The sequence below is a fragment of the Tinamus guttatus genome, unplaced genomic scaffold (assembly GCF_059628265.1).
Source record: "Tinamus guttatus ecotype Peru unplaced genomic scaffold, ASM5962826v1 Tinamus_guttatus_pri_ptg000399l, whole genome shotgun sequence".
Taxonomy (NCBI): domain Eukaryota; kingdom Metazoa; phylum Chordata; class Aves; order Tinamiformes; family Tinamidae; genus Tinamus; species Tinamus guttatus.
In genome coordinates, this window is record NW_028288933.1 from 1,046,548 (window position 1) to 1,067,839 (window position 21,292).

The window sequence follows — 21,292 nt, forward strand, 5'->3', positions numbered from 1 at the left end:
TAGTATCAAAATGAGTTTCACTGAGAACAATCTGAATTTCCCTGTCTCATACAGAAATTGATATTGTCCAGCCTTATTAAGGCAGAAGTGACAGCCAGTCCAACAGGACCACCTTGGTGAAAACAATATTGCAATTACTCTTTTATTTGTACTCACAGTCCCAAATCAAAAGCAAATTCAGAGAATTAGTCAATTATCAAGTTAATTGCAGCTCACATATTTCATGTAAGTAGAAAGTACATGTGATTTAAGGAACACAGGACAGGACAGGGCAAGAAGCAAACAGGTCATTTTTCCCCGGCTTGTCTTTCTTGAAGTGAGAGAGGCCTCCACCTGATCCGACATTACAGCACACGCTGCTGGAGAGTGTCCACATGCCCCGTTTCTGGCTCTGGGGGCAGGAAGCTGCGCATGTCTTGCCAAGGCCAAGCGAGTGAGCAGCAGTCAGAACAGATGCCTGGGCTTTGCTTGCCCTAAACGCCTCCAAGGACAGGGGCAGTCCGGAGAGTCAATCCAGGCTGCAACCCAGTCACCTGGAGTCATTTCTGTCACCTCATAGGCAGGACGGGGAAGTCCAGGTCAAAGCCTAAGCCAAGGTACAACCGCGCGGGCGTTTCAGCAGCGTAGCGAGGCCCTGCCCTGGCGGCCCTCCCCATGTGCACGGAGAGGAGTGGTGTGCTTGGCTCCTAACCTCCGGCTGGCCCGGGCGGGGGAAAGGCATGTTTCGGGGGAGGGAGGGAAAGAGCAGGGGCTCCTTCTGAAAGTATCAACCCGTCTGTTTGGAGAGTCATGGCTGCCTTTGAAACCGCTCCCATACATCTATACTTAGCACTGGGGCAAGGAGCGTGTGCGTGTGTGTGTGCGCGCGCAAGGGGGCCGGGGCGCGCTCGGCTGCAGCCCCACGTCCCTGTCGTCCAGCCGTGTCCCACTCCGCCACGACTCTCCTTGCCCCCACCGTGCGCCTATCCGCTCCGGCCCAGCTCGTGAGCTTTCAGATGGGAGTATGGAAAGAGGTTTTGTTTGTTTTGTTTGTTTTCCCTTTTTTTTTTTTTAATTTGTTCCCCTCCTGCTCCCTCCTCTCTCTCTAAACAGGAGATGTTCTCAGGACAGCGCCCAGGAGACTGGCTGGAATCAGATTTGGAGGGTGATGCACCACGACAGCTAAAAGTTGGATAGGGTTTCAGCAGCTCCTATATAAAGCAGGGGGGGACTTATGTCACCGCACTAATTAAATTCCATCTGGGTTGTTCCTCGGGGTGTTTTTGAGCCTGCCACCCAACTCGGGCAGGCAGAGAGGCCGCGGGGACAGCATGATGATGGACCTTTTTGAAACGGGCTCCTATTTCTTCTACTTGGACGGGGAGAATGGAGCCCTGCAGCAGCTGGAGATGGCAGAGGGCTCCCCTCTGTACCCGGGCAGCGATGGCACCTTGTCCCCCTGTCAGGACCAAATGCCACCGGAGGCCGGCAGCGACAGCAGCGGAGAGGAGCATGTGCTGGCACCGCCGGGACTACAGCCCCCTCACTGCCCCGGCCAGTGTTTGATCTGGGCTTGTAAAACCTGCAAGAGAAAGTCAGCCCCCACGGACAGGAGGAAAGCGGCCACGCTGCGGGAGAGGCGGCGGCTGAAGAAGATCAACGAAGCCTTCGAGGCTCTCAAAAGGCGGACTGTGGCGAATCCCAACCAGAGGCTGCCCAAGGTGGAGATCTTGCGGAGCGCCATCAGCTACATCGAGCGGCTGCAGGACCTCCTGCACCGCCTGGATCAGCAGGAGAACATGCAGGAGATCGGGGGCGACCCCTTCAGCTTCAGCCCCAAGCAGGGAAATGTAAGCGCTGCCGCCTGCTCCCTCCCGCCGCGCTGACATCCAGCCGCCCCCTCACCCTCTCCCCAAGTCCTTAGCACGGCCTGGCGCCGGCCCGGGCCGCCGGGCACCGAGCGGGGGCTCCTCGAAGCAAGCGCAGCCCTTCGGACCTCCAGCGGGCCCGGGGAGCCGCCGGCCACTGCTCTAACCCGCGCCGTGTCTCTCCCTGCCCCCTTCTCCCTCCTCCCCCCGACCCCAACCCCTACTCCTACCCCAACCCCGCCGCCGTGTGTTTGCTTCAGATCCCCAGCTCAGACTTCCTGAGCACCTGCAGCTCCGACTGGCAGACCGTTCCCGATCATTCCCGAGGGCTGGGAGTCAGTCCCAAAGAAGGTAACGGCGCACGCGGCGAGGGTGGGAGGCGCGGCGCGGCGAGCGCACCCCGAGAGCCCTAAGGCCCCCCGAGCCCGCTAACGGTCACCGAGGTGGCCGGCTAACGGCTCCCGAGGCCGCTAACGGTCACCGAGCTGGCCGGCTAACGGCTCCCAAACCCGCTAACGGCCGCCGAGACCGCGCGCCGTTTCGTTGCTCCCCGCGGCCGGAGCCCCTCACGGTGGCGGGCGGCCTCGCTCCCTCCCGCTGTGGCGCTCCGGGCGAGGAGAAGCCGTTTGGTCTCTGATTTTTATTTTCTTTAATTTCCCACTTAAGCAGGGGGCTCCATCGTCGAGTCGTCGGCTTCCAGCAGCCTTCGCTGTCTCTCTTCCATAGTGGACAGTATCTCTTCGGATGAGCCCAAACTACCCAGCGTGGAGGAGGTGGTGGAGAAATAAATCCAGCCGCTCTGGTAGTATATTTCACGGAGATGGAAACCCCCTCCTCCCCCCATCTCCTCCACAGCCTAAATAACGAATTAAATTAATATAGCGGAAAGCCCAGGCAGGGGCCTTGCTAAGGTCGAGTCAAAGCACACTTTCCCCAACGAAAATGGCCCTCGCCGACTCAAACCATATAGACTTTGCCCTATTTCCCTATTCTTTTTTCTCTGGGTTTTGTTTTCTTTAAACTTCTTTGCATAGACCACTTTTTTTTTTTTAATACTTACTCGTGTACCGGTGATCCGCTTTGTCCAGCGCTCACCGAAAAGTTCATTCCTGCCTGAGTGAAGCTGTTGGTTGCATTTCGTGTTAGTCATATTTAAAGAGTTCCCGCCTCGTCTCTTTCTCTTTTTTTTTCTGTAAATAATTTCTCTACTGTCGTTTCTCTTTTTTTTTCTTCCTTTTTTTTTTTTTTGTAAACATGACAAATATATATTTAAATGGTGGACTGTAATATTGTATATAAGAACAGACGGATTTCTCGGATTGTAAAATAAAGTTCTTTATGTTACAGAGTTTCTCCCCGCTTCCTCCCCTCCTCCCTTCGCAATTAAATCATAACCCGATCCTGGAAGCCAAAATCTGTGAGATGGAGCCGCGAAGACTCGGACCGCAGCCGAGCCACAAACTAGGAGCGTTTCTCCTTGCCTAGGGGCGCTCGGGCGGCGTTGTTGGCCCTGCCCCGGGGTGGCTTTGTTTACTTTGGGGTTTGTTTTGTTTTTGTTGTTTCTGCCCGTGGAAGCAGGGCGGGCGTTTGGGGGCTGCCGTTTCCGTGCAGCGCTCGGTGCACAGGCGCCTCCGCGCCTCGGACGGGCTCCATCCTCGCTCCCGAAAATGTCCCTGTCCCTCCCGACTCATGCCCGGCTTTCTGTATTCTTTGTACGCACTTTGCCCGTGGGAGCTGCGCAAGCCGCAGGGAAAGCTCAGGCAGCCCCAGGAGCGTCTCGGCCTCCGGGTTTTCATTTATCGCCTTCCCCGTGGTGCGCTCAGCGCCTCTCGCCTTCTCCGCTGGGCGCCGGGCCCTGGAGCGCGGGCTCCGTATGCGGCGCAATTTATAGCCCCGCTGCGGGGTCGCCGCGGGCCGGAGGCCTCCAAGGTCACTCCCCGGGGCGCCCCGGGCGCTTCGGCTCGTAGCGCCAGGACGCGGCGGCCGCGGAGCTCCCGGCCGCGCACGCGGGGGCTCTGGCTTTGGCCCGTGTTCGTTCCGTGAGCGGCCCCAGTATCGCCCCCGGCAGCCGAGTAACCCGAGCGGTGCTGGCGGCGAGCGCGGCCCGCCGAGGCTGCGGCAAGTAGCGGGAGCCCCGCGCCGGGCTCCCCCCGGCGGACCCGCCGCCTTGGCCATTAGCGCGTTTGCCTTTCATATTAACAACGATAATCTTTACCTAAGCCCGAAGCCAAAGCAAACAGGGGCCCGCAATCACCGAATCAAAGGGTAATAACTGCCTAAGGACAAGAGGGTTGTGGTTTCATCAACCCTTATTTATTTGTTTACTTATTTTTCCAGAGGGGCCACGAGCAAAGTTACCAGCTTTACCCGAATCCCTCCCCGCTGCCCCTTCTCTCCGCAGCGCATTGAAGGTGGAACCCGACGGGAGCCACCTGCTCGCCGCGGCCACCAGGCACCTGCGCGGCCCCGCGGTTTGAAAGCCCGTCGCTATTTATTATTAATAATAATAATTGTAGCTATTTTGCGTCTGCATTTGCCTAATCTAAATCTAAATCTGCCTGCAAAGCGCAGGGGGAGGTGGGCAGCCGGAGCAGACTCAGCTTATTTTCAGGTGAGGAACCCTGGAGCTATTTCCACAGAAAGGATAAAAAAAAAGAAAAGAAAAGAAAAGGAAAGGAAAAGAAAAGAAAAGAAAAGAAAAGAAAAGAAAAGAAAAGAAAAGAAAAGAAAAGAAAAGAAAAGAAAAGAAAAGAAAAGAAAAGAAAAGAAAAGGAAAGGAAAGGAAAGGAAAGAAAAGAAAAGAAAAGAAAAGAAAAGAAAAGAAAAGAAAAGAAAAGAAAAGAAAAGAAAAGAAAAGAAAAGAAAAGAAAAGAAAGGAAAAGATCTCTGCTTGGGTCGCTGCAGCGTGCAAGAACCCGTACGATTTTTCTAGGGCTTTCCCCTCTCCTTGGAAAGCACAAGTAAATACACAAATAAATAAGGAGATGGTTTCCAGACACGGGAGAAGCGGGGCGGGAAGGGCTCGGAGAGCCGGACCGTGTGCTGGCCAAGACGCCCCTACGGCTGCAGCAACTAGCGGCTTTTTCCCAGTCTCAAGGCTGCTAAAAAGGAATAAAAATAAAGAACCCCCGCCCCCAAGCCGCGACCCTTTGATCTCCCCCGGGAGCCGCAGGCCGGGCCGGCGGGGCGATGCAGCCCCCGGCAGGTACCCGTGTGTTTGCTTAGGTGCTCCCGCTTCCCAGCGCGCCGCGAGCCAAACGCCGGCGGGGCGTTCGCGCCGTTTGCGCGGCTCCCGTCCCGCTCCCCGTCGCCCGGGGCGGTGCGCGGGGCCTGGACCCCTGGGGACCCCGCGAGCGGGGGGGGACCCCTCGCGCTGCGAGGCCGCTCTAGCAGCGGAGCCGGCCCGGAGGCGACACTAATTACAGCGGGTTTCCCGCTCTGAGTGACAGGCTGTTTCCATCCTTCCTTCCCCCTCCCTCCCCCAAATAGCCAAGAGAAAGAGAAATACATTTTCTTAGGTCCTCAAATAGATTTTTATTTGGGGGGTGGGAGGGGTGGATAACGTTTCTCAGCACCTCCATCCCCTCGGGATGAGGAGTTAAGGCTCCGGACGCAAGAGGAGCGGAGCGGGGGCAGCGGCGCTCGTAGAAAGACGCGTTTTGCGTGCGGGAGAAGCCTCAGAGCCGAGAGCGGGGCCGTTTTAGGTGGCGCAGAGGCGCAACCGGGGCAGGAGGCCGAGCGCCTGCCGCCCCCTTGGCCCACGCAGGGAAATCGAGGGGAAACTTCCCCGTCCTGCGGCCCGGCTGAAACACCAACCTGCTCCTCAAGACCAGCACCTTCCAAGCTGGGTTTTTGCGCCTTCGCCGCCTTTCTGTAATTTATTTCCCGGGCCCAGGTCGCTACTCTCCGTTCGCTTTAACTCAGCAACATGATTTTATTCGCAGGTACGGAGAAGTCGCCTTTGCCCCCTCGTCATGTTTCCCTCGGCTACAAAAGCCACCTGGGTGAAACCGAAGGCTTCCCGCGCGCTACCAAATGCCTGTTAAATGGCTTCATTACCGCTAATGACCCCTGCACGGCTCCGCCGCGCTGCTGCCGCGGAGCTTTTGTCCCTGGCGCTTGTGTAAAGTTACTTAGGGACTGCGGGGTTAGAAATTTTACACTTCCAGGAGGGCTGTGCTGCGCCGGCAGCTGGGACGCATCTGTAACGGTGCGAGCAGAAAATCGGGCAGCCCGGCCCGCTGCGCGACTCCGGTGCCTCCCGAGCGGCAGCGAGTCCCACGGGAGGGGCAGGGGCGCGAAGGGGGTTTGCCCGGCACCAAACACGCACTTTTTTTTTTTTTTTTTTTTTTTTTTAGTACCTTTTCGTGCGGCCCAGTCCGAGAGCGCTAAAATTTGAACGGCTGCCCCGCTCCCCTCCCCCTCTTCCCCTGCCACCCTCTGCGACACCCGTTTCTGTCCTCCAGCCTAAACGTGTGACAGCAAAACTGGGAGTGCAGGACAAAACACCCCGTAGGATAAAACGCAAAGGACGGATTACTGGGGCCCTAGCAGAGCCCTCACTGCGGCAGGCGACACGATGCCAACCCCACCAGGGCAACTGCCCCCGCCACCACCTTCTCCGTCTCCTGCCCGAGGCGGCTCCGCTCAAGCCCCGGGCCCGTCGCAAGCAGCCCGGCCGCAGGGCTGGCCCCGAGAGCAGCGCCCGGGAGCAAATTGTGGCCGGGGGGCCCGCAGGGGGCCTGCCCAGGCACCCCCCTCCCCGCGGGGGATGCGGTGGGATACGCTAATGGCGAGACCGGCCTCCCTTAACACGGATATATAAGGGCCCCGCTCCAGGCGCAGGGCCACTCCGCCGATTCCCGGGGAAGTCGCCCCGACGGCCGCCCCTGCCTGCCCCTTCCCCACGCTCCCCGCTCTGCCCGCCGCGCCATGGAGGTCATGGAGAGCTGCCACTTCTCCCCGGGCGAGCTCTTCTACGACAGCTCCTGCCTCTCGTCCCCGGAGGGCGACTTCGCCGAGGACGTGGGGGCGCGGGCCGCCGGCGCCCGCGAGGGCGAGGAGGAAGAGGAGCACGTGCGGGCGCCCCGCGGCCACCGCCAGGCCGGGCGCTGCCTCCTGTGGGCCTGCAAGGCCTGCAAGAGGAGGCCCTCCAGCACGGACCGGCGCAGGGCGGCCACCATGAGGGAGCGGAGGCGCCTCAAGAAGGTCAACCAGGCGTTCGAGACGCTCAAGCGCTGCACCACGGCCAACCCCAGCCAGAGGCTGCCCAAGGTGGAGATCCTGCGGAACGCCATCAGGTACATCGAGAGCCTCCAGGAGCTCCTGCGCCAACAGGTTGAGAACTACTACCACCTGCCGGGGCAGAGCTGCTCCGAGCCCGCCAGCCCCACCTCCAGCTGCTCGGACATGGTGAGAGGCGCCCGCGGTGCGGGGATGCGGGCAGGAAAGTGACCCCGCTCGGATGCAGCCCGTGCTGGGGGGCAGCGCCCCGGGGGCTCCTCTTCCTCCCGCAGCTCAGTGCCGGGGGCAGCGGGTGGGAGGCGGAGGGCGCAGAGGAGCCAGTGCCCGGGCCCCCGGTTCGCTCCGCTCCGGGACTGCCTGGGCTGCGAGGGGCGCCCCTCACCGCGGCGCCGCGGCGGTGCCCGCTCGCTCTGTTGCAGGCTGAATGCGGCAGCAGCCCCGGCTGGTCCGCGAGAGGCGGCAGCTTCGACGCGCTCTATTGCTCCGAGGTGGCCCACGGTAAGACCGGACACCCCTTCCCCTCACCAATCCCGTCCCCAAGAAAACCCAAACCCACCCCGCTATAACGCGCCCCCCGCCCCGCGCGCAGGCTACGCGGTGGAGCCGAGCGGCGCCCTGTCCAGCCTCGACTGCCTCTCCAGCATCGTGGACCGCCTCTCCCCGGCCCCGCAGCACCAGCACCAGCAGCAGCAGCCGCCGCCGCTGCCCCTCGGCGGCGCCGCCTCCCCCGCGCCCGGCGACGGCCTCGACTCGGGGCCGGGGACGCCCGCGACGCCGCCGCCCCCACGGACCTACCAGGCGCTATGAGGGGCCCGGGGGGGCGGCGACCCCTGCCCGCCCCCCGGCCCTGGTTTCCCTGCAAGCGCTTCCCGGGGCCGCCCCGTCGGGGTCCCCGTCGCCAATAAAACCTCTTGCAACAGAGCAGCCTGGCCGGGTGGTTCTTTAACGCCGGGCCCGGCCTCGTGTCTCGCTCCCAAGGCCCTGTCACCGGGTGATGCAGCGAGGTGAAGGCTGCGGGGCCCGTCTCTCCCACCGCCAGCGAGTCTTAGCGGGGGCTGCGCTCGGAGGAGTAAGAATTGGCAGGGTCCAACCCTCCCTCCCTGCCTTTGAGGCTATGGGCAGTTTCCTCTGATACCTGGAGGAGTAAAATGATGTTTCAACACCTTTGTCTTTTCTTTCTTTCTTTCTTTATTTCCTGGCAAAGCCCTTGTTGTGCTCAGTGGGCTCGCACGAGGACTGAGCAGGCACGTGGAGATTTGGCCCTAAAATCACGTGGTGACTCTGTGACATTGTAGGGCCTCGCGCTGTCGCTCCACAGGGGAATTCTGCTCTCTTGGAGACAAATTTAGCAGAGCTGGTAAGAACCCACCGCAAACCCCTGTCACGCAATGTGTGAGGTGCATTTCACAATATTCAGAAAGCAATATCGAGGAATGTGCTCCTGATGCCTTTGGTCCCCGCTGCCCAGCATGAAAATTCATGACTCATCCCTTAATATTTGTGGTCACATGGGTCCAGAAATAGCCAGGTGGAGCCTTCATGAGTTTCAGAGGTAACAAATCAGGCACTACATCTAGCTCTTTCTACCATGAAACGTTTCCAGCCCTTTGTACTTCTCCAGTTGTCGTCCAAAACTTTTCTAGCCCCCATCAAAGAGCTGGGAGGGCAAGATGATTCCTTGGGGGCATTCGGGAACATCTCCCGTGCCAAGTACTCTGGGTGGGAAGGGACCTGCACTTCGCTAGCATGGAGAGAACGGTGAATTTGCCATTTGTGTTTGTGGTGTTGGCTGCGAGAGGCCTGGAAGTGGCGTTTCCCCTGGGGGTAATTCACTGTGTCACGCACGGCTGCGTCGCTGCGGGGGTCACCCCTCGCAGAGCTGGCTCCTGAGCATGCTGCTCACATGCAGCCCCTCGTGCAGCACAGACCACTTCAGGTGATGGTTCCAGACGAGCCAAGCCGGAGATCCTGCTGCATTTCAGTGTGTGCAGCGCTGGCCTTGGCAAGCGACCGCCTGCGAAGCACGCAGAGCAATGCCGGTGAGTCACATGCTGGTAACGGACACCTCTCCGGGGCTTGCAGACGTTTTAGGAGTTGCAAAAAGGTCAATAGTTTGGAGAAGCACCTTCCCGAGAGCGAGGAGCGAGTGGAAGCGTCACGTGTGTGGGATGTCTGCCTGTAGCCACCTCAGCCACGCGGGGCCAGGTTGCCACCTGAGGGTTGTGCTTTTACCAACCGGCTGTTGTCTTACAGGACAACCAGCTCTTAATTGTAGGATGTCTGTAAGGAAAGCTCCCACAAATGAAAATGTGCTGCAAACCGTGGATATCTGGAATGATGAAGAAGTGGAAGACTCCTTATGGACACACACAAACACCCTTTAGCCTGTGGATTAGGAAGAACCAAGGATAAAATTAGGGCTATTGTGAGAGATAGGCTGTTGTGGTCAAATATTGCCTGTTCAGAAAGAATCAGTGGGACCCAAAACGAGGCTTTAGCGTCTGGGTAAATCACATTCATTTAAAGAGGGCGATGCTCCACCAATGTGCAAGAGGACAACGGTCTAGAAAACCGAGCTCCGTCTCTCCTGAAATGCCTAATACCTGTCTTAGTATTAATGGCATGCAGGGATCTTGCACATCAGTGGGTGTGTGAAGTGGTGTCTCACAGTGTCAGATCAACATGACACAGACCACCCTCCCCTGGCCTGAAGTTTCCTATCACTCATTCACTGTAGGGAAGGGCATAATTCCATGCAATCTTAAAAACAAAATTCAATTTTACTTCTGAAAAATGTACTTTCTTAGCTTATACTCTGAATGAAGCAAGCAGCTGCACTTCATATTCTGTGGAGAGCCTCTTTTATCTTTCATTAAGAAACCAAGAAATCTGCCGTGAAATAAATTATTCAATCTTGCATCAAAAGGTCCACAGGTGGCCACAAAACTAACAAAGGAACCTAGCAAAAACCTCTTAAATATAATGTCAGGAAAATATTGTCTCAAGGAAGAAAGAGATTTAATACTTTCTGGAGCTGTGTTGCTATTGTTAGAAAACATGCAAAGCTGATTTTTAGGCTTAGTCCAAGGAAAGCCTGTCTTGAAGGGCTGATATTTCCTTCCTCCCCTTTCTTTATGGAAAAAAGAAAAAAAAAATAAAGCCCTACCATGTATTATCCATGTAGACAATAGATTAGTCTTCCTCTTCCATCAGGAATAGTCATTTCTACTGTTTGCAAAAAATGTGCCTAGGTACTGCTCAGCTTTCTGGCTGTGTTTTGGGGTAATTCAGGGTGTTCCTGGGACACAGGTAGACCTGGTGGCCGCAGGCAGCTCAGACCTGGTGGCCGCAGGCAGCTCACGCCTTCCCGCTCTCCTGCCCTCACGGGCTCTTCCCTGGCCTCACCTTGCTCCCCTGGGTGGTCTGTGGGGTCCAGCAGCGCGGCCCCGCTGCCGCCCTGGGCAGCCCCGCTGGGGTGGCAGCCTCACAGCTGGCCACAGCTGGTGTGGGGAGCACGGTTGGCAGAGAGGAGTGCACAGGAGACCACGGAGTGTTTTTTATTTACGTTTTCCCTCAGGCTACCGACCCTGAGCTGCATGCTGTGCTCCTCTCCCCATTCAGTCCAAGGGATGCATCCATCCATGGGCTTCAGGCGGGGAATCCTCCCCCTGAAGCCCATGGATGGATGCATCCCTTGGACTGAATGGGGAGAGGAGCACAGCATGCAGCTCAGGGTCGGTAGCCTGAGGGAAACGTAAATAAAAACACTCCCGTGGTCTCCTGTGCACTCCTCTCTGCCCAACCCGTGCTCCCCCACCACCAGCTGTGGCCTGGGGCTCCCTTAGAATCATAGAATCATTATGGTTGGAAAATATGTTCAAGATCATGGAGTCCACGTGTAGATCATCAAGTCCAGCCTTCTGCACTGACCTACAAGGGCACCATGTGGCTGTGCACGAAGATAGAGATGCTCAGCATGACAGATGGGGGCAGCCAGGCTGCCGACAGAGCAGGAGGGTGGCTCAGTGGCTGCCTTAAAGCGAGTGCTCCTGAGTTTGGTGCTCACTGAGAGGCCTTCAGGGTTGGCGCAGGAACAGGAGATGATGGATCCCATCAAGAGACTGCAAAAGAACAGCTCCTGCAAGTCTCCCTCGATGGATGCTTTCACTTTCTGTTTCTCCAGCCTTTTTATTTTCTGTTAATATATGCTCCCAAACTGCTTTGGTTTTCTGATCTAAACATTCCTAAGGAATTTAAGCTAAGAGAAAATTCAAGTCCTACAAAGGAGCCCTTGAAGCTCTGCCTCTGATTTTTGTGTCTAAGCGCCCAACCCCTACTGACTGCAGTGGGTGTCAGGCACCCCGGGGGGACCCCAGCAAAGCCTGGCTGCAGCATGAAAGCCAAGGCAAAATGGACATTATTTATCCTGAAGAGCCAAAGCATGGATTGAGTCAAGTCCCTTGCTTTTCATTGTTTGCTTGCACACTAATTCATGAAATAATTGGTGAAGAGAAACTCCTCCTCCAAATTTATGACTCGCCTGTTGGCTTGAGGCAACTACCTTGATAGACATCAGAGATGAAGGCCAAAAGCCTTCCTTAGAAGTGAGTCGTCTCAGTGACTTCGGAAAGTGGCTCTGAGAGGAGCCTGGAGAGGGGCTGGAGCCGAGTGCGGCATTTGTTGGCGAAGGCGGCTCTTTGCTCTAGTCCTCAGTCACCTGACCCTCTCCTTGGATATTTTGGGGTAATAGCCACTTGTCAACAGGAACAGATCGCCAGGCTCCCTCCTCCCTTGGCTGTGCTCTCTAGCCCTCTGAACCCTGCGCTTCCTCAAAGCTGTGTGGTAAATTGGGAGCTCCCTTTGGAAGCTGTGGCAGGAGGGAGGCTCCTGCAGCAGCCAGGAGGGCGGGTGATGGGCGCTGGGCAGGTCCATGTCCTAGACTGTGTGGGGGGTTGCTCAGGGCAGTCGGGAATAAAGGAATTGTGACTCTGGGCAAGCGGGAGGAAGGGTAATAGCTCCAAAATCCCCCGTGCCGAGCATGGAGAAGAGGAGCAACCACGTAAACAAGGGCAGACAGCTGTGTCCTGCCAGTGCCTGAAACGCACATTTTTCACAGCGTACAGATTTCTCACATTTATCGCCGGGGTGAGATACAAAAGTGACCGACCTTTGAAATGTGAAACTCGTTATGTCTAAACTTCCTAATAAGTAGGGCAGCGAAACCTCGGTTATGGAAGTGCTCCGAAAACTGCTCCGCGGGGTCTCTCGATGGCCTCTCCCTCCCACAACCCGTGTTCCCCCTTGCGCCCCACGAATCTCCCCCAGCCGCCCACCCTTCCTTTCCTTTCCTCACTTGCTCGGCTGCTTCCTCTCTCCACCAGAGAATTCCCAGCCCCGGCTTTGCCCCCTCATCCCCTCTGGACCCCAATCCTGCTCCCTCCTTCCAGCCGGGGCCTGCGCCAGCCGAGTGCCTCGCTGAGGGAGCTGCTGTTCTGAAAGCTGCTCCGTTCGAAGGGAGACCCAACCTTTCCTCCTTTAACCTGTGAAACGGCTTCGTGGTGGAACAGAAAGACCAGAATGTTAAGAGGTGGAAAAAAATCATAGGGGAAGAAAAAAATCTGTGTACTCTCTCTTATTTAAAATCCATACTCAGGTTGCAAATGTTTATTCTGCAGTTTGCAGTGCCAGCGTTTCATGGCTAAATTGCACACATGCCATTTACTATGGAAGATGAGGACTATGAGAACAAGTTTCTGTGCTTTGGTGTATGGTCTTGCTTTAATACCTCATTTCAGCAATACCATGCTTCCTTACATTTCTGTTTACACAATCATTAGCCCTATGTTCAGTACTGCTTTTGTTCTCCTTTTCTTCTTTTATCTATAGACAATTTTTACTGTTTCTAAGCAAAAAGACCTTGGTTACATGAGAAAGTTTTGAATGCCAAAATGTGTGGAAAAAAAATCTTTATCTTCATGCAAACTCTCTTTTAATCAGAAATGGTATCTATAAAGTACAGCTAGGCAGCTAAGTTTATTCCTAATGCAACCCCAGTGAAACCCCTGGAGTCTCACCAGGAACAGATTTGGGCCAGAAGGCCTAGAATACAATTACAATATATTCATTTTCTCATGCCTCAGAAATGGTCTGTTTATGTGCCAAGCTGTAAAGTGATATTCATGATGAGTGAAGCCTGAACAACGTTAAAATATCCAGATCCTCCTCTCCAAATCCTCTGGTATCTGAAACTGGCCCTTTGGAGAGGAGGGGGCTGCCACTGCTGAGGGTAAACAAGGGCAGGGGCCGAGCTCAAGCACTCAAGGAGAAGTCAGGGTTAGTCCAGCGACTGTCACGGCTTAGACCGTGCTCAAAGCGCTGCCCAAATCCTGCGGTTATAGAGTGCCCTCCAGAACAGCTTTACATTGCTGCTCCTGCAGCCGTAGCTTCATGGCTCAGAAATCCTGAGAGGTTTGCTGCGCCACGAAAGGATATTTTTTTTTTATGAAAAGTGCTGTGGAAAATTGCTTTTTATTGCAATTATAATGGATACGGCGGTTCACACAGCTTGCAGCTTGCTGGAGGGCCAGGGATCCCAGTCCGTTCACACGCAGTGGAATACCAAGCAAATCACGTTTTCTGTTTTCTTTGGCCGTGATTTCCAGAAGCAGGAGCTTGAAATTAAGCTCACCTATAGCTGCACTGATTTTTCAGATGTCTTGACAATAACCTGCTCCTACCGAATACCAGGATAGAGGGAAGGGCAAGGAATTATTGATAGTCTCTTGTTCTGTAGCCTGGAAAAGGTCATTCATTTGGAGAGTTAAGAAAAAAGGTGCATAGTCAGAGAGGAAAATTTACTGACATCTGATAAATCCATTCATACTTTTTTTTTTCTTAAAAAAAAAATTAGAAAATCATTCAAAAGGAATCTTTGTGTATCAGACCTAAGAGGAAGATGTAAACAAGCTATTTTCCTATGTCCTTCTGAACCAGTGGAAATAGCTAGGCACTGTCATAGCTTCACACACGTGACTTTTAGCAAGCGCAAGACTTAAAAATAAGGGAGATGCTTATAGAGGCTCTTCATGATGACAGGGACCTGCACAGGGGCTGCTTCATCACTCTTCTTAAGAAAGAAATGAGCCCGGTAAAGCTTTTGTGTTGTGTGGATGCTTTGAGGCTCCTTGTTTCTTTTAGAAAAAAAGAAAAGCACTTTATGACCCATCTGGGAGCGTGGGTGTTGTGGGAACTGCCTGCGCTGTTGACTTGAGGCAGCTCCGGTGCCTCTCACCAGAGCTGAGCCAGGTCCTGAGCAGATGCCAGGGCTGTCCCGCTTGGCAGGGCTGCAGGTCTGGGCTCCTATTTCCAGGTGGAAGCTGGGAGGAGAGATGCTGGATTTATTTTGACACTCTAGTTCTCCAGCTGCAATTGAATTAAATGAAACAATTGGTAGGAGAGTGGGGAAAAAATATCAAATCCATACTGAAAGCATGTGCCATGCATCCCAGCCAAAGAGGACTCACATACCAGCCAGACGGGTTCAGATAGCTGTGGCCTGAAAATGGGAGCTCATAAGCATGTCACAGATCTAGCACCGAGTACAATGCACCAGTGCTTATAAATCAGAAGTGATTCAGCAGCACCTGGGCACCAGGTCCGCTCTGAGCAGCTGCCTTTGTTCTTAGCAGATGAAGCCACCTCCGTGCGATGCCCTGTGCTTTGGAGCATGAGGCTTCAGGCCACCAGAGGTGGCTGTTGGAGCTGAGGTCCTTTTGGGTGTGTGGATTCAAAGCCCAAGTACCCGTTTCCAGCGGGATTATCGTTTTTTATGAAGCTATGTGTGTGCTGTGGAAAAGCAATTTATTTTGTCGCTAACATTGGTTAAAGCTTCACTGTGCAGCTCAGCTGTCACTGGGGAGCTTCTGGAAACTATAAATCTAGTTTAGTGATAGTTCTAATGATGGCAAAAATCAGTCTAGTCTGAACAACAAAACTATGAAGCGCCGGATGAGATCTATATATTTTTTTAAAGTTCTGAAATTTGAGGAGTGGATTTGCTAAAGAATGGAGGAATTAAAAAAATCCCATTTATATAAAACTCTGCACTGCAGTACTTTAAATATTTCTCTTTTTGTTTTTGTTCTTTATTTATTTATGTATTTATTAGCCAACTAGGCTATTGAAAACAAGGAAATTGATAGCAGGCACTTTTCAAATCCTGTGGCAAGTGAAGGCCGAAATCCTCCAGTGGGACTGTGTCTTTAAAAAGGCTTGAAAAAAGTTACTCCAGATCCACAAAGGGAATCTGCAAAGTGTCACATTGCCTGACATTATAGGACATTGTAAGGAAAGGAAACCCCCAGCACCCCACGAGGCACCTGGGTCCCTGCTTGAGATGTCAGGAGGTTTCCTGAATAACAAGGAGGACATGATGAAGGACATGTTTTGTTTAAATGCTTTAATTTTAGTTGCCATGCATCATCCCCCAGTCAGGATTTTCCCTTCTTTTGTATGCCTGAGGCCTTCATTTCATAGCCTAAGCAGGAAAAAAAAAAAAGATTTAAAAAGTAAGAAAATGGGGCGAAGTGTCTCCCCTTTTCTTAAATAGCTTCTCACTTAAAGCACTCACGATGCAGGAGGTGGGGTGGGTCAGCTTTCCCACCCCTCCATGCTGGAGCACATTATGGACCTTGGGACACCTCCACCATGGTGTGTGTCATCTGCAGCCTGACTTTGTTCCCCAGATTGCCATGAAACACCTAGTCCTGACTCCTTTATGATTGCCAGTTTGGTGCCAGGGTGGCTAATGAGGGTCTCTGTAACATGCAGAGCAGTTGCCCATGGCGGAAATGCTCAGCTCACCTGATCATTTTTGAAAAGATCTCTCTATAAGGCTTCAGTTTCAGTATCTCTATGCATGGTCGTCTTATGATGGTGTGTACTCTCCAATGAAGCCAAAGGCCTTAGAGACCTGAGTGCATCGTTGTGTATCTTGGGCTATAGAAAACCATCATTTCTTTTAGTTTTGTGCAACATACGGTGCCTTGAAAGTTTGGTCCATGACTGTGTCTTTAGTGCTCAACAAATAATTGTGCCTTAAGAGTACTGAAGAGTGTTGTTAGGTATGTGATCATTGCCTAAGTGCAATTTGGTCAGATCAACCTAATTTTATTTTTTAGATTAGCTTTAAATCTCTGCATAAAGAATTATTCTGTGCTAATTTGCTACTAAATCTAGTTTTACCTCAGTAAATTTCCTGCAGAACCGTTCAGGATACTGTGTGTCCTCTCCTGTGGATAGTGGCAAAATCAGTGTCTTCTGTCTAAATAAGGTGAACACTTTTCTGTATGGAGTTCGGCCCTGGAGTGTTTCCTCTGTCAGGTGCTGGTAGGTTCATGAGCAGAGGAGGGTCTCAGGATGCAGATCCTGCTCGAATGCGTTCCGTTTTCTTAGCAGGGGCACCCCAAACCCTTTAGCTTACACATATCACATAGTGGGAGTGCAGCTCGGCTGGAGAGCAGGGCCCCGTGGCGCCTGCAGGGGCTGCAGGGGAGCCTTGGCCCTGCCGTGGGGCCGCACCGCGTTTGTGCTCCTGCGGCAATCGCCTTGGTGCATCTCGCGCAGCCGAGAGGCCTTGGAGGCTCCGTGCCCAGCTGGGACATCTCGGCCCTCGGCACCGTGACACCCGCTGGGCAGCGGGCACTGCGGGAAGCACGAGCCGGCCCACGGACAGCGCAACAGGGAGCAGCGCGTGTCCGGCACTGAGGCGTCACCAGCCACACGAGCGTGTTCCTAACGACATGTGGTGGCTTTGGGTTGTAATTATGGTGACTGCATTTTTTTTTCCTCGTTTTCCTCAAAGCACTTGCCGGAATTTAGGAGGTAAGTGAATATTTTTTGGCAACATAAATGTTTGCTTTTGTTTTTGCTCAGGTTTTGATAAAACGATTCCTTAGTTCTTTTGGCCATGTTTCTCTCAGTCTGTTAGCAAGACTCGTTCTTTTTGTTTGCTTTTGTTGCTTTGCAAATAGCAAACAGAGGGAAATTCCCAATACACAAGCAAAACCCATGCGAAATACAGGGAGCTGGTTTGTTTAGTATGTGATTTTTTAACACATCTTCTTTTCCAAATTGTGCGGGAAACTAAAAGATGACTCGGTGCCAGGCAGAGGGCCTTTGAAGCCTGCCTTAAAAGCATGCAGGACTGCAGAGGCCTAACACTGTCATGTCATGGCTGGGACAGTGCTAAACAGTGGGCAGAGGACAAAAATTGCCTTGCCTGGTAAAAGAGCAAAGAAAATGTGTTGCCAGCTTCTCCTAATGCGGAAATAGGATGCATGTATGGAAAGGAGGATTTAAGTACCAAAACATGAGAATTTGAAATTTTGATTCTCCAAAATTGTTTCATATATTGCCTTTCCTTCAAGATACCCCAAGTCTGTGTGCCTAAGAGGATATGCACTCCAAAAGAATCTCTGTCTTAAGGCTATTAGAAGCAACAATCCTAAGCTGATCACCTAAACTCCCTGTATCAGCTATTCTCAAACTTGGAGCGGGGACATAAAACATACCTGGCAAGGGAAGAGGTAGAACAAGAAAAAAAATCTAGAAGGTTTTATATAAGCCTTAAATTCTACTGCAATTAGGAAAGCAGTCACTGAAATATATAGATGTGCTCTTCAGCAATTTAGGAAAATTAAATACATGATTAACAACATGTAATAAAAAGACAGCATTTAAAACTTTACCAAAAGTAGTACAGAAATCCTCTTATTTGATTATTTTTGCAAGGAAAAGGCTTGAGAGGATTCCTATAGATAGCAAAGAGGAGGTAGGTAGAAGTAACAGACTAGTTTTTGTCACAGAGTCACCAGTGGAGTCCTGCAGGGCTCTGTACTGTGTATCATAAATAATCTCAAAAAAGGTGATAATAGCAAGGAGACAACATTTACTGATATCATAAATCAGGGTAATAAAAATAAGAAATGGCTGTAAGAAACCCAGTGACTGGGTGTTAAAATGGCAGACGAAAGTCAGTCTTGATAAATGCAAAATAAAAACACCCGTAAGTTCACACACAAATTTGTGGATGCTTTGGTACCAACGGCCACTCAGAAAAGAGATCTCAGGGTTATAATAAATGGTTTGTGAAAAAAAAATGCACTCAGTGCCTATAGAGATCAGAGAAGCAAATTAGATGTTAGGAATTATGAAGAAATAAATAATGAACAAGAAAAAAATCACTCAATTATAGAAACCTCGGTGTGCCCTAATTCTACATATACATGTCTAGTACTCCCACCTAGTACTCCCATCTCATAACTTGTGCAGCAGAAAGGGAAAGGGCTCAGAGAAAGGCAGTAAGTATGGGCCAAGAGTACAGGATGGCTTCTCCACAAAGAATATAGGTTGCAGAGCAAGCTGGAACTGTTGCTTTGTTTTTGGCCCTTATCATTTCTCTATCATTGGGAGAGCAATGACCCAGGGAAAATGTGTTTCTGCCTTAGAAAGACCTCCATAAAAATAAGAGCATGAGAAGTCTGTGAGTGCTATGGGAAAGCATATCCTGGTCCCAAAGGAATGACTGTTCAATACCTGTCCCAATGCAATCAGAAAATGTATGGGTTCAAAACTAAAGGAAATGGTACTCACATGGTGTGTGTTTTCCACTGCAGCACGTCTGGATGATGAAATTAACTTGCTTCAGAAAGCTATTAGAAAAATTAATGTGAGAGAAACTCATCAAGGGCTACTAAATACGACAGCAGTGACTTTTGGTTCAAGGACTTCCTGAGGAAGCTCCAAGCTGCTGGAAGGGAGCCATGGGGGCGCTCACCACCACGCTTGCCGCATCGTCCGTTCTTCGGTGATGGACTGCCAGACTGGCTAACTTCTTGTTTGCAGCTCGTAGGATCACCCTCATCTTCTGTCCTCGCAAAACCAAAGAGTGACAGGCGGCTTTATAGCCAGGTAGCGTGCAGTTTTCCAGAATTATATTCATAGCAATTGTTGCTTCGATAAAGTCCGTATGTCAGAGACCATGCGTAGACATGGTTCTTTGTCTTGGTTATTGCCCATTCACTTCAAGCAGGCAGTTACTTTGCTTGGCTGCTGTGCTATTACTGTCTAGGTGATAAACATTTCTGTGCTGCCATCAGCTGGGCTGACACATTACAGAATATCTAAAATTTTGGCTTCCTGTCTGACCTGTTTGTCTAGGTTCCCTTTCTAGCGTACAAAGAAAAACAGGCACTTCCCGTAAATAATTTTGAGATAGGTATCTGAGATGTAACTACCCAATGCATTTTCTTTAGTGACAAGTCGGGAATAGGAATTTCCTACAAGCAAAAGAAGAAACCAGAAACCACAGTACTTTCTGTGGGAAAGGTGAGAGAAGGATTTTATGCTGCTTCAAAGGACGATGCATAAAGCTGCGCTTCTGGGGTGGGAATAAAGTGTGGCAATGTAGAGGGAAAAGAGGGAGAAGGGTGAGTAGAAGCTTCTTCCACTGTCTTAACTGGAAAAGAATGTATATTGTGCCACTAAACCTTCACATAGGTGAGATGAATCAGCCCTTGGAGATGACCATTCCCTCCACTAGCTACAGAGGGTTACACTTGGCTTACAGCAGATACCTAGATTTCAGCCAGCTGAAGCTTGCTGTGATGAATCTCACTGACAGACAGTGGTCACTCTGGAAAAAAAAATTTGGTGTTGTGACTGATTTCTGAGTCACTTAAGCAACTTCAACAGTTATTTTTACAAAGATGTTTGTCAAATCATCATCTAATTTGAGCTTTGCGGCTTCCCTTCTGTCCTCTTGTTCTCCTTCCAGCTTTGGGTGTTGCCATCCCGTGACCGTTGGCTTGCCCAGCAAATTGGCTTTAAGATTACAGTCACCTCCTTCATAAGACAGATCAGTATTACTCCTGAGAAGTCAAGGATGACATAAGATGACTGCTTCTAAATAATGTTTCTGAGATGTACCGGCTCTTATGCAGACAGCTCTTCAAGGTTTCAACAGTTCAACAGAGAATCTGGAAGGAAGCTCCTCAGTATCTGCTGAATCACGTGCAGAGCTTAGCATTAGAGCCAGCAACAGGTTTCTTGCATCCTTGCTCCATTCAGATTTAAGGTGTTCATGCTAGATTTGGCTGGTGACAAGGGAAAAAATCCTTGCCAGTCTCAGTAGGAGACTTGCTTACGGATGTTGAAATATTATTTGAAGCTTTTAGCCTGTCAAAATGTACGTAGTCAAAATAGGCTTTGGGCTTTGCCTGGGACTTTAAGCTTTTTAGGTTAAAAATAAAAGCTCTTTTTAAGAAAAAGATCCCCTTTTTGAAGTCTGAATATCAAACCCTTGGTAAGACCTCAGGTGGGAAAGAGAAGTGCAGACTGTCCAGAAGGGGAGCAGTAAGATGCTGGTCTGTGGCACAGCTGCATCTAGTGACCTGGGACTGTGTTTGGGTGCTGCTCGGGGAAGGTGCTTCCAGGTGGTGGTGCAGACTGTCAGCATCTCTGAGAAAATCACAGCTACAGGCAAACCCAACTGGTGGGTATTTTTGGCAAGTTCCTCTGTGAAAGCAAGTGATACCGGTATCCTCCACCGTAAGCACACCAGGTGTTGCTCATGTGTTATTATAATGTTATATGGAAACTTCCTCGAATTGCCCTGTCGCTGTGAATTGCTTGGAAATATTTGGAGTGAGTATTGTTGCATACATCTGTGTGTATCTGCATTTTTAATGTCAGTAGAAAACAAACTCCAGTGGCGATGATACTGGATTAGATAAAGATGCTATGAACATCCCTAAGCACTAGGTGTCTCTCTTAACGTATTTATTCAACCGAGAGCTTGTCACTGTCCAGCTGAAGCAAATTAGATGTGAAAGACAACCTACAAATGCATGTAGCCCCCAATATACCCAAAAATATGTGAGGATAGGTAGCTATTTTTGTACAGCAGAACTGTAAAGCTCCTGTGCACGAGGGGGAAACAAATCTAACGTGTTTTGGAACAAAGTAGTGATACTGCAGTACTCAGTGTAATACAAAATAGCGAGGTAGATAATGTTACAAAAAAGGTGAAGAATAAAATGAGCCAGCACCCCACTTTTTAGCCTGAGTTAATTCCTGTGTGAGCCCCTCTCTGTCCTGTTTCATTCTGGGGGCTGCCATAGCCCTGTCAAGTTCACGGAGGT

The 21,292-nt window shown here is 51.7% G+C and overlaps 2 protein-coding genes across 3 annotated transcripts; both read left to right on the forward strand.

The window, feature by feature from the left end:
* The first annotated feature begins 1,310 nt into the window (after positions 1 to 1,310).
* Positions 1,311 to 2,635, forward strand: MYF6 (myogenic factor 6). Of its 2 annotated transcripts, none has more exons than XM_088531195.1 (3): positions 1,311 to 1,829; positions 2,108 to 2,198; positions 2,514 to 2,635. In XM_088531195.1, exons 1-3 carry the CDS (start codon positions 1,311 to 1,313, stop codon positions 2,633 to 2,635), a joined length of 732 nt encoding a protein of 243 aa, XP_088387321.1. The 2 variants fall into 2 exon arrangements, with proteins under 2 accessions (XP_088387321.1, XP_088387320.1); XM_088531194.1 differs by having other exon boundaries at positions 2,517 to 2,635.
* A 4,144-nt stretch (positions 2,636 to 6,779) lies between these two features.
* Positions 6,780 to 7,898, forward strand: MYF5 (myogenic factor 5). The gene is made up of 3 exons (XM_088531196.1): positions 6,780 to 7,259; positions 7,511 to 7,589; positions 7,681 to 7,898. Exons 1-3 carry the CDS (start codon positions 6,780 to 6,782, stop codon positions 7,896 to 7,898), a joined length of 777 nt encoding a protein of 258 aa, XP_088387322.1.
* Positions 7,899 to 21,292: the final 13,394 nt, after the last annotated feature.

Coding starts and splice junctions, on each gene's coding strand:
- MYF6 (XM_088531195.1), top strand. CDS start 1,311: ATGATGATGGACCTTTTTGAAACGGGCTCCTATTTCTTCTACTTGGAC. Junction 1,830..2,107: donor TCAGCCCCAAGCAGGGAAAT/GTAAGCGCTGCC, acceptor TGTTTGCTTCAG/ATCCCCAGCTCAGACTTCCT. Junction 2,199..2,513: donor GGGAGTCAGTCCCAAAGAAG/GTAACGGCGCAC, acceptor TTCCCACTTAAG/CAGGGGGCTCCATCGTCGAG.
- MYF5 (XM_088531196.1), top strand. CDS start 6,780: ATGGAGGTCATGGAGAGCTGCCACTTCTCCCCGGGCGAGCTCTTCTAC. Junction 7,260..7,510: donor CCTCCAGCTGCTCGGACATG/GTGAGAGGCGCC, acceptor GCTCTGTTGCAG/GCTGAATGCGGCAGCAGCCC. Junction 7,590..7,680: donor TTGCTCCGAGGTGGCCCACG/GTAAGACCGGAC, acceptor CCCCGCGCGCAG/GCTACGCGGTGGAGCCGAGC.